The sequence below is a fragment of the Nelumbo lutea genome, chromosome 8, assembly GCF_056320005.1.
Source record: "Nelumbo lutea isolate HS-2025 chromosome 8, American lotus-T2T, whole genome shotgun sequence".
NCBI classification, from domain to species: domain Eukaryota; kingdom Viridiplantae; phylum Streptophyta; class Magnoliopsida; order Proteales; family Nelumbonaceae; genus Nelumbo; species Nelumbo lutea.
The window spans coordinates 57,946,708-57,961,944 of record NC_142691.1 but is presented as its reverse complement, the minus strand read 5'-3'; the positions used below and the strand labels follow the sequence as shown (position 1 = coordinate 57,961,944).

At 39.0% G+C, this 15,237-nt stretch overlaps 1 protein-coding gene and 1 long non-coding RNA gene across 17 annotated transcripts in view; one reads left to right on the top strand and one right to left on the bottom strand.

Moving 5' to 3' along the window:
- LOC148844379 (folate synthesis bifunctional protein, mitochondrial-like) overlaps window positions 1–10,766 on the bottom strand; it is a 25,642-nt gene extending 14,876 nt beyond the window's left edge. For 2 of the 16 annotated variants that reach the window (XM_088957007.1, XM_088956996.1), the window contains exons 1-6: window positions 10,625–10,766; window positions 10,488–10,525; window positions 7,896–8,233; window positions 7,609–7,755; window positions 7,144–7,226; window positions 3,193–3,445 (exon numbers count right to left, since the gene is read on the bottom strand). Coding sequence is in view for 5 of the 16 variants with exons in the window: in XM_088956996.1 (XP_088813122.1) it covers window positions 3,193–3,221 (29 nt within the window). In the remaining 11 variants the exon portion in view is untranslated. The other 14 variants (XM_088957000.1, XM_088957005.1, XM_088956993.1 and 11 more) reach the window with 12 other exon arrangements.
- LOC148844378 (uncharacterized) lies at window positions 9,743–15,237 on the top strand. Its single transcript, XR_016103030.1, has 2 exons — window positions 9,743–9,866; window positions 14,608–15,237. It is a non-coding gene; the product is annotated as an uncharacterized LOC148844378 (long non-coding RNA).

The following is a 15,237-nucleotide window of genomic DNA, read 5'->3' as shown; positions in this document are numbered from 1 at the left end:
GCTTCCTCCTCTTCATGCCTTGGAACAGGTGCCCGTCACGAGTCCTCTCTGAGTCCATTACACCTGCAAAAAAGAGTTCGGCATCAGAAAAAACGAAAGAACAAAGTGAAACAAGAAACCTCTGAGCAAGGAACCTACCCGAACTCAGGCCGGCCGCAATGAGTTTGGCCTCCGTCAAGTACTGATTGAATTTTAGCCCTACCCGTGCCCATTGTCGGAAGCCCTTCACCGTCTCTTTATCAAGAGTGACACCGGAATCAGGGGCGGCCGTCCCCCACACGGTCTGAAAAGGCCACCCTTGTGCACTTCGCACCCCGAAGTAGTCCCACTTCCACGTCGGGACCTTGTTGGGAAGTTCGTGCAAAAGCTTAAAACCCGGGCGAGGAGACAGGTAATATGCCCGCCTACTCCCGGGAAGAGAACCCGCTTGTTTCTTGAGCATTAAAATGGAGAATATCTCCAAATCTAAAGGGAAGCCCTGCTCGCAAAAAAGGGAGATTGTCCCCACCAAGTTGCGAATAGAGTTTGGGTGAAGCTGGCCAATGGTAACGCCGAAATGGTTGATGACCGCGACAAGAAGGGGGTGGAAAGGCAATCGCAGCCCCGCAGTGAGCTGCTCCCGAAATATCACGATCTCATCAGGACCGTGTTCCCAAGGAAAGCTACCCGAAGGAACGAAATAGGCAAACCCCCCAGGCAAATTGTAAGAAATAATAAGAGATTGGAGCCCCTCGGGTCATGGTCGAATGACCAAACTTATCTGGCATCCGACCTCGACGAGAGGTAGACGCCAAATTGCCCGAAGTGGCTCAGCCTACGGGTTCAAACTCATCAAGTTCCACCTCATGTTCACTAAGGTCATCGGGGGATGCGACTCGATTCGTAGAACCTACATCCAACCCACTTGAAGAGCCGTCTGTGCTATCCAAGCTAGACATCGAGGAAAAAAGGTGGATTCCAAGAAGGTACTCACCCGAAAAAAGGTTTGAAGACTCCGGAAACTGGAACAGGAAAAAAACCTTGAAGGTGAACTAAAAAGCCTAGACGTGAGCTGAAAGGCCTGGAAACGAGCTGAAACTTAGACGCGAGCTCAAGAAGCAAAACACAGAAGTGACAAAGCAACTGGGGTCCCCTACTATTTATACCCACAGTAACCGAGAACCAACAATGGAGATCAGAGCCAAATCCGACGGCCCGCATTCGCGCTGAGCGCACGTCCCCTAAGACCGAGACGTGATTGTCGCACGTCTTTCTGAAACTGACGAAACGTCAGCGCACGTCTTTCTGAAATTGACGAAACAACGGTGCACGTCTTTCTACGACTAACAAAACGCCGCGCACGTCTCCTCTCCTTTTGAAACGGCAACGACGCGTATTTTCAAAATCAAAAAGACCCACTGTCACATCTCCAAGCGGCACGCTTTTTTTTTTTTTGAAATTCGAAATAAAGCGCGCATCGCCACGTCTATCAGCATTCATAAGTAGGTAGGCGCGTCTCCCGCCTTTTTGGTACTTGAGAAGCCCGAAGAACCCTGACAACACACCTCGCGCTATCAAGATTCTAAGTAAGGGATAAATCCACCTGCCACCTCGCGAACTCCCCGCGCCAAGGCAAGACCCTTAGCACGAGGAGTGGGGGGCAATTGATGAAGGAATATTTGGCCCGACCTCGTAATTACGCAACATGTGGCAAAGGCAACAGCTTGGCACAACAACGCGCCTAAAGCGCGAAGGAACCAGTGGTCCAAACTACCTACCAGCAGTCCAGACTCACTACTGGGAACCCGAACTCACCCTTAGGCCCCGAGCCAAACCCGAACTGGCCTGCCTTATAGCAGTTCGGGACACACCTCACTGAACTGGCCTGCCTTATAGCAGTTCGGGACAAACCTCACCGAACTTACCTGCCCTGTGGCAGTTCGGGACATACCTCCGAACTCAAGACTTTGCCTCACTCACTACTCCAGCGCTTCGCCTCCAGGACGCCAAACTAAACAAGCCATACTATGCCTTACACCGAGGAAGTTCGTACCCAGGGGCGACACACCTGACTGACTTGGGATCTAACGCTTGACAGAATACAGAGACGGCTCCGACAAGGAGCAGTGGCGGTTCTGTCCCAACAGAAAGGATGACACCCGAACTAGCAGAAACATAGAAGTAATCATACCCGACCTGACAGAGGCCTCAAAGTGAGTGCACGAAGTGGTTATAAAAGGCCCCCTACCCCCAACAACAAGGCATGTGAACTTTGCGCCATCTGGTCTTTATCTTGCCTTTGAGAGAATACTAACTTGAGCTTCGGAGTTATCTCACCGGGTTCCCCCTGGAGTTCCCTCATCTTCTCCGTTTCAGGCTTCCCGTTGCTCCAGTCAGAGACAAGATCTTTGACAGCTAGGACTGGCCGGATTGCGCACCATCACAAGGAAACTAAGTGACAGCCTAACACATCAGAAATGTCCAATTGTCCAACATATCAGAAATGTTCACTTTTCAAAACAACTCCTCGATACACTAAGGGATTCAAATCTTGATCTGAAGTCACAATTACCCCTTTTACATTAATGAAAATAAGGCTACGCTTGTTTGAGGTTTAAAAGCAAATTTACACCGAAGGAAAGAGCACCATCTGTTTTGATGAGAGTGTAATATGGGAGACAGTTGTTGTCCCCATTTACACTGATCACGTTTGGGGTTGGGGGATCAAGGTAAATTAAATGTTTCGCTTTTGCGGGTGTTTGGATAACACCCTATCGAGGTAAAACTCCACCCATAATAACAACACCCAAGTGATGGACAGGTCAATTGACACCTCTACCTTGGACGATTCAGCTGGGCAACCTGAATCATTGTCTTCCTTATTCACCAGAGAAACAACAGCACTCTTAGCTCTACTATAAACCAAAGATCAAATTCCAGCTAATTCAGTGGCGTGGATGTTGAACCTCTGTATAACACCCACTGAATTAGCTGACAGGTTCCTCTGCAGTCATACAGTTTCGGGGTCTCCAAAACTGATACTCTATTTGTTTTTGTCCAACCTATGTCAGCTAATTCAGTGGTGTCATACAGAGGAACCTGTCACAATCCTACAAATCATAAACTTCTACCAATGTGACTATGATCCTAATTTATCAATTTCGTAAATGCAAAAGTACTACACTAAAATAAAGTTCTTTTTACATATTTTACATTTCAAATGCAAATTCGTCTTCCATCATTGGTGAATCCCATGAGCACGTTTAAAATCTGATGATGGACTCTGGTTGATGGTCAAATTGGCTGATGGAAGAAGGTGCAGTGTCTCTGCTTCCTTCCCAATTACATGCATGAATAGGCCCCCAATAGAGTTTTGAGTGGTCAGTTTCTTAATGCTTCCAGCTTCAATCTCCTCCATCTTTTTTTCTATGCTCAAAGTACTGAACATACTCAAAACAGATGTCATCTGCAGGATTCACAAACAGATATGGGACCCATGTAGAACTGTAGACTTTTTTCTTGTAAGATGTAATAGATCATTTATTTTCTTCAGATAGAATCATCTTCCAGAAGTTTGCACATGAAAGAATGTACTCAACCTTGGCATAGCATGATTAATGATTGACTATTAACCAATAAAAAGTAGGATTCTAATATAGCCTAAAAGCATTATAGCTATAATACAAAAACGTTTCAATGAAACATGCTTCCATATACTTCATTTTCGATGTTCTGTAATGATTTATAGATATTATTTAATAAACTAAACTGGAAAGAGAAAAAACTGCTATGTTCTAGTAACTAGTTTAAGTATTACAGTATGCATTGAGTTAAACTGTAGAGAAAAAAAAAAGAGAGAGAATTTAAGTAGCTTTTACACCAAATCAATCTGTACTATATCAGTTATATTTCATTTGCATTCTATTTTATTTTTTGTATTTGTTATTGAGTCCCTCATAGGGACTCATTTGACTTTTACATATTTAACATTAATAGCATCATTAATTCCTATTTTCATATTCACACCTATATCCTGCCTTGTCCAATATGTATACTAGGGATAAAATGAAGGTCAGATTTTCATAGGTTCATCATCAGGACTAAAAAAAGGAAATCTTGACTATAATAAAAGATTTAGTCTCCTGATTAGTGGCAAGAATGCATGGACTGGACACTGGAGACAGCAAATCCTTGTAGGAAATGGATAATAGATGAGATATGGTTGAAAAGTTGTAACAATGTTTTTTGATCTAGTGAAGCCAATGTCATATCTATAGAAGTCAATTTGGAAGTTGAAGGATGGAGAAGAAAATAAGTCCCTATCACGTAGCATGCATAGGAGATTAGGGATGAAGATTGGCTCTAGATGTATTAGTGAGTTTGAGGAGGAAGTATGGCATGATATCCTGCTCCCAAATACATGGTTAATGATGGTTGTATAAAGACTTGTAGCATGTAATAGCTCACCTCCTTATTTATCAAAAAATAAAAAAGAGACTTGCAGCATATATAGAAATACTATACAATTCATAATGGAGGAAAGAGAAGTGCCCACCTCTTAACTAAGTGGATTCCTATGCAAGAATTTGCATTCTGACCCTTGTAAGAAGATGAGTGATCATGTGAAAGTGTCAGATTAGGTGTTTCAAAGTCAAAGGAACATTTCAATGAAAGGAAGGGATTGACTAGAAAATCTGAGAAATTCAGTTTGTCCAATATAAACAGTTTGAAACTCCACAGCCTTCTCACTCAATAGGGTGTGGTCTTTTTAAGTTTGGGTTGTAATGTGGGGATATGCAGGTTGTTGCTCTGGCATTGATCAAATGGAGAAATAATCTCTAGATTGACTTAAAAATGCTCATAGGAGGCATGACCTCCCAACCCTTAGTTCGCATGTGTCAGGATGCACTAGTGCTTATTCCATGCTATCAATCGTACAAAAGCACAGGAGGCACCTGGCACAAAGTAAAAGTTGTGGTGTAGCTTTCATAGTTTTAATATTCATTGATTCAGCTTGTGGATTGTCCTATCCAAATTGAGCCAGCCAAGGACCTGGCATGATTGGCTCCTAGAAAGCTTTACTTCAACCGGAAACGTGTCCCAGTGGATTGCAAAATTGGCTGATTAAATAGGTAAATTAGTCCTTAAAAGCTCAGCTCAATGATCAAGGAAATTAAAAAAAAAACATATATTACTCTTCAGTCTTCACTATGACAATATTTGGGAGTGTTACTTTTCCTATTTCAGTGCCATTTTGCAAGAGCTATATGGATGGGGTTGCAGATTGGCATCAACACCAAAGATGTGGGTCAAAAAACTCAACCATGAAGTAGTTGATGAATGACAAGAACACAAATTGAAAGATTGGCCCAAAGTCCAAACATGAGGAGGATGTCATGATGCAGAGATTCACTATTGCAATAAGGCTGTTTTGGGGCTCTTGGAACAAAGTGATTCATGAAAATAAACATCCAAATCCCAAAGTTCCCAATGCGGTGCACTTACCAAAAGTTCCAGGGTTCAGTGCTTAATTATGTCAATGGTCCTACACTTCTTGCTTGGTGTTAATACTTCTCATATATATATATATAACTTCTGGTTCAACTGTTTATGCAGATTAAAGATGGACCAAAAGCTCCTACTTATCTAGCTAGAAATGGGTTTGCTTCCCTATTAGTGACCATTTATTAAGATATGTTTATTTTTCAAAATTCCACGCCAAGCTGAGGAGGATTTAGGCTTCTGGTTTGAAAAGCAATAGCCCATGAGAAGATACTTCTTCCCAACTCTAACCCACAAGACAAACTAGACCATAACAAAATCTAATTGTACCAACTAGCTAGACTAGGGTGGCCCAAACACCAAAGCACTATGACTTTGGGGAAAAGATCAGATTTAACAAATCAGGGTGGGGGGGACTTCACAGACGAAGTTACTCCCTCGTCTCCAACTCAGACCTTGTGTATGGAAGTGGGTGCCATAACAACCAGGCTAAAAGAGGGCCATCATAAAGGCCTGAGATCAAACACCAAACACCAAACACCAGAAACCAGAAACAAAGTGAGAGTAGGCTTTCATTATTTTAGCACAAGATGAATGGACTTCTTTTTTCTTTATTTCCCTCCTCTCACTCTACAACAGTATAGGATGTAATTAGCTTTCACAATTTCACAATGTGCTAGCTTGAGCACAAAACAAAAGATTATTTTACATCACTAAACATGACAATTCTTCTCCAATTCATCAACCATTCTCTCCAATTTCACAATTAGCTCTCCAATTTCACAAACATGACAATTAGCTCTCCAACCATTCTCTCAGATTCATCAACCTCTCTCTCTCTCTCAAGAACAAATCCAACTAACCCTTGCATCTTTTATGTACAACTGATCAACTGAAAGCTCATCCCAACAGCAAAGAGCAGTAATGGTGTGCTGAATCGATTGTATTTACTGCGTCCAAAGCCCAAAGAAATGAAAAAAAAAATGATTGTAAGTAATCTTAATGGGAATAAACTCTGTATGTGTGTTTGTGTATGTCAGTAAGAAATTGACAAGTCATTTTAGTAGATCAAGTTCAAGGCTAAGTCAAACCAATTAGCACCATAGACCTCAAACTCTTTGTTGGTCCTCCCTAACCTAGTTTAATTTGCTTCAAGAGTAAAATCTCTGTTCTATTCTTGATCCTATGCCATCTAAAATTAGTGGACTACTAAAATTATAAAAAAAAAGGAACTTTGGGTTCATTAACTCGGGCTTGCAACCAGTTATGCAGAGATTAAAACAGGTTTGAGGTCAATTTTGCTGCTTTGATTCAATACGATTTTAAAAATTCATATGAGAGAATTCACCTTATTCATCTTTTTCAGACCCTATTAAAACTTGAACAAGAAACTGGATGTTCTGTAGATATATGGGAAGACAAACATGTTTTATGCTTGGACTTTAGCTCACCAAAAGCTATAATTATAAAGTATATATCTAGATTCCAGGAAGCAACACTCTATCCTGTTCTGTAAATTGTTCAGATTAGAAACAAACTTCCAATCCTATCCTAGCTTAGTAAAACAAACAAGAAAATCATACAAAATTTAAAAATGAAAACCCATACATAGAACTTGGCAGTACACCAATTTCAGAAAAGAGGGTAAATCTGGCATTATACCTGCAACAAGGTGAAGCTGATCGGTAATACAGTTGGAAGTGGGATGAGAGCAGTAAACCAAGGTCGATATCTTTGCTAGCAATCTACAAGAGAAGAAATAATGCAAATAAAAAAACAGATGTATACAAGGAAATATCATCCACTCATCTCTTTGGAGTTCCAAATATCAAAGTGAGCTTTCTAGCTAGGGAATAAAATTTGATCAATCAAATGATCAAACTAAACTTTCTGGTGTCTAAAATGAGAGATAGTGAAGACAAAACCAAATTTATGAATCCTTAGAAACAGGATGGTAACCTGGTTTTAAGCTTCTACCGTCATTTTGTTACCAGAAGAATAATGAACATTGAGCTAATGGAACAAACAGAAGAATAATGAAAAAAAAAAAAGACAGGGACAATTGAAAAAAAAAAATTAATGGAACAATCAAAGAGCTAATGGAGCAAGAGCTTGAATGCCGGTTACCCTTGCAGCGGTGAAGACAATAAGCTTAAACGTTGCAACAGTGAAACATCGAGCTTGAACAATGGGAGCTCTTGGCGGCTGAGAGGAGGTGCAAGTACGGGCGGATTTAGCTTGGTGGAGATGAGAACTGGAAAAAATATAAAGCAACTGAAACCAAAAAATGTGAGAAAACACCATTATGAGATCAAAGGATGATGAGAAATGAAACCATGTAACTAGATCGGAAAAATGGTGCAGATCTGAGGCATCTGTTCCTCAGATTGGAAAAAATGGTGGAAGAGTCGTACCTACGTTGTCGCTGAGAGGAGGTGCGAGCAGTGAGTTGTCATTCCTCATATCCGCTCCTCAGATTGGTAAAAATGGTGGAAACACCCTAATTGACCATTGCAATGACTAAGAGGAGGTGCGAGCAATGAGTTGTCATTCCTCAGATCGGAAAAAATGGTGGAAATGCCCTAATCAACCGTTGCAGTGGCTGAAAGGAGGTGCAAGCATCACCTTTAAAACCAACAGAGAAGACGACGGAGTTTTACATCGACTTTATCGGTGGGAACTTTCCACCGATTTTTTATGTAAAACTCACCCTAAGCAGAGTTTTACGCCTATTTATGGTGTAAAAGAACGCCTAAAACAAACATGCACAAATTCAAACCGGGGTAAGTGAAAGTCGTCAAACAACAACATACCTGATTCTTGTTACATGGCTAATCACGTTCAGCTAAGTCTAATAGTAATATAAGGAAAGAGGTAAACCATTACCCTTTATTGCACTAGAACCAAGAAAGAAGAAAAACAGCTTGACCTTCACTACATTGACCAAATAAAATGATTATTGGATGGGTATCGTATTCCAAGAGGAGATCAAAATTAAGACATTAACCTTAACTATCTTTAGAGTTACCTGAGAAGATGCAAACTGAAGAATTAATTTATTCCAATCGAAGAACTTTTACAAATCCAATCTATTCACTGATAAGCAGCAAAATAGACGCATTAAAGAGGTAATCAGCCTATTCAACTACAGAGGAAAGCGAAGGATACAACCCCTGGTTACTTAACCGATTTTTGAACATTTCACATCATCAGAAAATATTAACGCACAGGACACGGGGGGCAACACACTAGAGATCTAGAGAAGAGAAAATTCATAAAAAACCAACTAAAACATCAGTTCACCATCGATCCTAGTTTAACTTTCAACACAGAACAAAATGATAACCAAATTGAACAGAGCTGATACTAACGACTGTATGACAATAGGTAAGGAAATAAACAATGACAATGAACGTTAATTACAGCTAAAAAAAGAAAACGAAGAAACCTTATAAACTGAACAAACGTAACACTCCACACTTAATCAACTGATAGAACCTAATGATTTAAACAAGAAAATCGAGAAAACGGAAGGGTCCAGTGAGTTTTGGGGATTCTACAGGAGCTGGTTCGGTGAGATTTCACCAACAGCTCTGGTAGCCTCTCCTTCCTCTTCTTTGGATCTAAATCAACCCTCAGCAGCCTAATAAAGCAGAGCAATCAAAGCACTAAACAGAGTTAAAAAAAAAAGAGAGAGAGAGAAAAGAAGAAATAAAGAAGGAACGAAGTATGAGTATACCTTCTATATTTCGGCCTGAACTTAATCGATGTACAGGGGAGATTTGAGCTTGTCACAACTCTGGGTGTCTAAATGAAAATGACGAAATGGATCTCGTCTGGGATGGTTGGCGGGAGCAATAAGAGCTTCTCAGTTCCTATTTCGCCGAGAGGGACGTCGCACCTAGGTCAGTGTCAATGGCAGTGTGGCGCGTCGCTGCTGTTGCATCTCAGTTTCGCCAGCAAAAGTGGAAAGCGGAAGGGCAAGGTTCAGAGAGGGAGATGGGAAAAGGAAGAGGGAGGGGAAGGAAGCAATAACGGTTAGAGAATGAGAGGGAATGGGGGGGAGTTCTCGTAAACGCCGCTGCCTCTGTTCCCATCTAGAGGTTGATGATGATGATTGATGAACAGTAACCCCTCTTCTCAGATAATATCGAGTTCAAATCTGCCCCCGACCGCCTGGCGCCCCAAAAACGTCTCACACAATGGGAGACCGCCAGCTGTCCTCCCACAACACTCTCCCCTCGGCGCATGCAGAGTTAACGGAACGGCCGTTAGTTCTGAACCAGCGCCAAAAACCAAACTCTCGACCTGGACCTGTGCAACCTTGCACTCCTCCGATCCGATCGTCTCCAGTGACGATGACCATTGCGGCAGAAATACCGAAGGTATGAATCCGTCCCTCTCATTTCATCTCTCTCTTATAATTTACTTTTTTTTTCGATTCAAAACAAAGGAGAGGTTTCACCCACCACCGACCATCTCAAGCAACCACCAGCAACAGTATATAGGTGTGCGGTTTTTGTTCCCTTCCATCTACTCTATTTTTTTTTTTACATTTGCATTTTCCCCAAACTGTTACACTGATATATGTTGCCGATTTTTTTCTTCTTACTCATCATATAAAACATGAAAATGGTAGCTTTCATTGCCTTAATTTTTTTATTAATAAAGAAGACATGATATTTTCACTCTTTAGAGTTGAGAATCCAAAGTCCAAAGATTTGCGTTAAACTGAAGGTTTATTTTGGCATCCTTGTTGTACTTAGCGACGGTAAACTGCCAGATCTCTTGGACATTTAGGTCATTCACATCTTGAATTGGTTGCCAGTCGCCGAGTAGCATGGCGGAAACTCCGTTGTCGAAGAGAAAAAAGGAAACCAAGAGGGGAATCAGGAAGAGAAGAAGAGACTGGATTTTCATTATCTGCTTTATGTGTTGGGGAAATACATAGAACAGGTTGGGGAAATGCAAATAAAAAAGCTGAGAATGAAGAGGAAAAAACGCACCTGTATAATGGTCGGGTGGTCGCAGGTGATCCTTCTTCCTGTGTTTTGTATTGAAAAAAATAAATTAAAAAATAAAGGATGTGAGAGGGAGATGAGACGAAAGGATGTGAGAGGGTGAGAGGGAGACGAATTCGTACCTACGGTGTATCTGCCGGAACGGTCATCGACACTGGAGACGATAGGACCGGAGAAGTGCAAGGTTGCACAGGTCCAGGTCGAGAGTTTGGTTTTGGGCGCTGATTGGGAACTAACGGCCGTTCCGTTAACTCCACAAGCGCTGAGGGGAGAGTGTGTGGGAGGACAGCTGGCGGCCTCCCATTGTGTGAGACGTTGTTGGGGCGCAACGAAGTGGGGGGCAGATTTGAACTCGACAGTATCTGAACTGGCGGAGGGGCCCACGTTGCAGTGGCTTGCAAAAGCTAAAGAAAAAATAAATTTGAAAAGGTAGGTAAAAAGATTTATTTAAAATAAGTAGAAATTTATGGATAATAATATATTTAATTAAATAAAATAAAATAATAAATAAATAAAATTTTCAATTTTAAAGTCAATTTAATATAAATAAATCAACTTTGTCGTTAAATAAAGAATACAAATATTTTTTTTTTCAATTTCCTAACTAGGCTTTGGGCTTTATACGGGGGTCGAGCTTGGGCTCAAGATCTAGGACCTGCATATGTTCCATTGATATAAAGGCAAAGCCTAGTGTGGCTTATGAATAGATTTAATCTCAACCCTAGGGCGAAGACAGGGGGACCCCAATGAGCCATGGCCCCCCTGTGGTCCAACAAATCCGCCATCTTCATATATATTTTCCCACTCCCCCACTCTCCCCTCCCCACCCCACCCCAAACACACACACACACAAATGGCCATCCATATTTATCTCCCTACCCCTCAATCCACTTAGATTTTGGCACCCCTCATAAAAAAATTCTAACTCAACTCCTATCAAATAGCTCCGCCCTTGCCTCAACACAGACTTAACCTATTAATAGCCCTAAATTATTACTCGGAGAGAAAGAGAAATAATTTGTCAATAAAATAAATTATTAACTAATTGAATAATTTAGTAAATTAAATAAATAAAATTTTATGGATAATAATTTACTTAATTTTGTAAAATAAATTAATTCAATATTTATTGTAATAAAATAAATAAGAAATTAATCATTTTTTATTGGGACATGACTGGTCCAAGTTATCTATAACCAAATCTGACCTATTGACAACCCTAAATATTGGGTGCATGTTGAATTAAATAAATAAAAATTATGGATAATAATATACTTAATTTAATAAAATAAAATAATAATTAAATAATTAAAATTTTCACTTTTGAAGTCAAATTAATATAAATAAATCATTTTTGTTGTTAAATAAAGAATACAAATCTTTTTTCTCAATTTCTTGGTCGAGCTACGGGCTTTATATGGGATCAGGCTTGGGCTCAAGATCTAGGCCCGATGGTTCGGTCATGCTCAAACTTGGACTTGAATATATGTTCAATTGACATACAGGCAAAGGTCACATCCCAACATGACCTGTGAATAGGTTTAATCCCAACCCAGGGGTGGAGCTAAGGGGACCTAGGAAGCCATTGCCCACATTCCACTTACATTTTGCCCCCCCCCCCCACCCAAAATATTGGGCTCAAACGTACCAATTGATAACCCTAAATATAGGATTGTCAACGGGTCAAGTCTAGGTTGAAACTAGTTGGAACCGGAAACAACCCAACATGAAATGTTAAGGACCTAGATATGGATCCGGACCTAGGGGTGGATTTGAGCCAAGTCAAGCTGAATAGTGTCGGTCTCAAGCTCGACTCAAGATTATTCTACAAGGCTCGAGCTCGGTTCGAGCTAGAACCTTAAGCTCAAGCTCGACTCAAGTCAAAAGTTCATAAGCTCGAGCTCGACTCGGCTCATTTTATATTTTATAAAAATATTTATTATATATTTTATAAATATTTTATTATAAAAATAAAAATTATATATATATAAATTATTTTATTTTTAAAAAATAAGAATTATAATAATTTTATTATATATTATTTTCTATAATTTTATTATATATATTATATATTCGAGTCGGCTCATAAGGCTCACGAGCCAAGCTCTAGTAGGCTCGAGATCGGCTCGTTTATTAATCGAGCCACTGAATTGGTCTCAAGCTCAAGCTCGAGCTCAGCTGAAACCAAGCCGAGCCGAGCTCGAGTAGCATGTGAAAAGCTCGACTCGTTGCCACCCCTACTTGGACCTAAGAGGGTTTGTAATTTTTGGATAGGAACCAAAACGATTGGTTCTCGAGACAATCGGGTACAACCTAACAGACCTGATTATAATAAATAAAAAATAAGCATTTATGTATAGTATATATTAAATATACGATATATATATATTATATGTATAGTATATATATAATTTATTTATTTAATATATTATACATTATATATATATATATATATATATATATATATATATATATATATATATTCTAAAGCGATAGTAATTGGAACCCAATATTAGGACCCAGAATCGACCCATTGGTTCCAGTTTCTAGAATTAGAACCGGCCCAAATGGTTTGGGTCCATTGGGTCGAACCCAACCCATTGACAACCTTACCTAAATATTGGACTCAAGGGGAGAGAATAATTTGTTAGTAAATTATTTCTAAATAAATAATTTAGTAAAATAAAAAAATAAATGTTTATTAAAATCTTTTTCTCAATGTCAAATCCCCTTTATTTTACTGATTTATAAATAATTTATTTACTTTCATTAACTAAATAAATGCTTAGATAATGATAAAATAAATAAATAAATGTCTATTAAAAGTGCTTAGATAATAATAATAATAATAATAATAATAATAATAATAATAATAATAATAATAATAATAATAATAAATGAATAAATAAATAAAAGTTGAGATAAATAAATAAAAGTTGAGATAAATAATAGGAGAAGAGAGAGAATTAAGCAAGAGAGAAGAGAGATGACATTTTATTTTGTAGGATGACATAATCATAAATTATTATATATGGCATTGTTATAATTTTCGAATATCATAGAGCCATTGTTGTAAAGAGAGTGAATTTGTCTTATATGTGACATTCCTATAATTTTGAATGTCTTAGAATCAATTAAATTGGAATGTTTGTCTTATATGTAGTAGTCTTGTAATTTTAAAATACTATAAAGACAATTACAAATTGGAATGTTTGTCTTATATGTGGTAATCATGTAATTTTCAAAGAACATAGAGGCAATTACAAGTCAATCACATAAAGGGGTTTGTCTTTATGTGGCATTCTTATAATTTCTAAGGAAAAAAAGCAAAAGTTACTGATAGATTCCATTTCTTGCATCCTCACGCTTTCCTTCGTACACATTTCAACTTAATATATTTATATAGATATAGATAGCCCATGAGATTATGCACCAAAGCCAAGAGTGGGTATATGGCAATCAAGTTAGACATGAGTAAGGCCTATGATAGCGTGGAATGGGTGTTTCTAAAATCCACTATGGAAAAAAAGGGTTTTGGTAGTAAATGGGTCTCTTGGGTTATGACCTGTATGTCAATTGTGTCATATGATATCAAGTCTTGGTAAATGGCTCCCCCTCAAGAAGAATTTTTCCTCAAAGAGTTTAAGGCAAAGTGATCCCATATCACCTTACCTCTTTTTGCTTTGCTCTGATGTCCTATCAGCCATCTTAAGCAAAAGAAAATAAAAGGGTAGAAAGTATTGAGGATAACCCTAGTACCATGTCATCAGGAGTTGCCATGTCATCAGATAGATCTCCATCTACAAATAGATCTCCTTCTACAGATGTAACTCTATCTAGATTGAGATAGAACTCAACTAACTAGATAGACCCTATCACATAGAGTTTAAATCTATGATAAACTCTATTTGATAGAGTTCAAAATTATCAGATTCTCTCCATCTATTGTTGTACCCAAACTATACTTCTTAATCTATAAATACACAAGGTTTGAATGGTTCATTAATTTTCATTGAACCATTTTCCATCTATTTGGTCTTTTTATTTTATTTCTTTAACTTGGTATAAGAGTTAGTTCTCATTGCTTCTTTTAATAGCTCAACAGGAGGAGAGATAAAACAACTTAGGGTCGTTGACACCACCATCTGCAACAGGCACGCCAGGTTCAATTCCAAATGTCTCTCACTATCTCCCTATCAAGTTGAATAGCGACAACTACCTGCTATGGTGAGCATAGCTTCTTCCCATTCTCCGTACTCACAAACTCATGGGTAACATAGAAGGGAAGACTCTTGCTCCTCTTGAAGAAATTGATGATCCTGAGGATCCATTAAGGAAGATTATCAATCCAGCATTCGATCACTGGTATCAACTCGATCAACTAGTACTCAGTTGGGTTGTTTCTTCACTTATTGAGGGTATCCTAGCTCAGGTCTAAGGTATGTCCTCATCCTTTGAAGTTTGGAGTGCGTTGAAGTTCTTTGCTTCCCACTCATGTTCCAAAGTCTTGAAATTGAAGAGACAACTCTAGAGTATCAAGAAATGTACTCTTTCTATTTTTGAATACATACAGAAGGCCAAAAGTATTGATGACAACCTTTATGTTGTTTCTGAGCCTATCTCTCGACAAGATCTTGTTATGTGTATTTTGAGCGGACTTGGATCTGAATATGAATCCATTATTATTGCTATTGCTAATAGACATGATTTTGATAAACTGAGGATTGTTGATGTT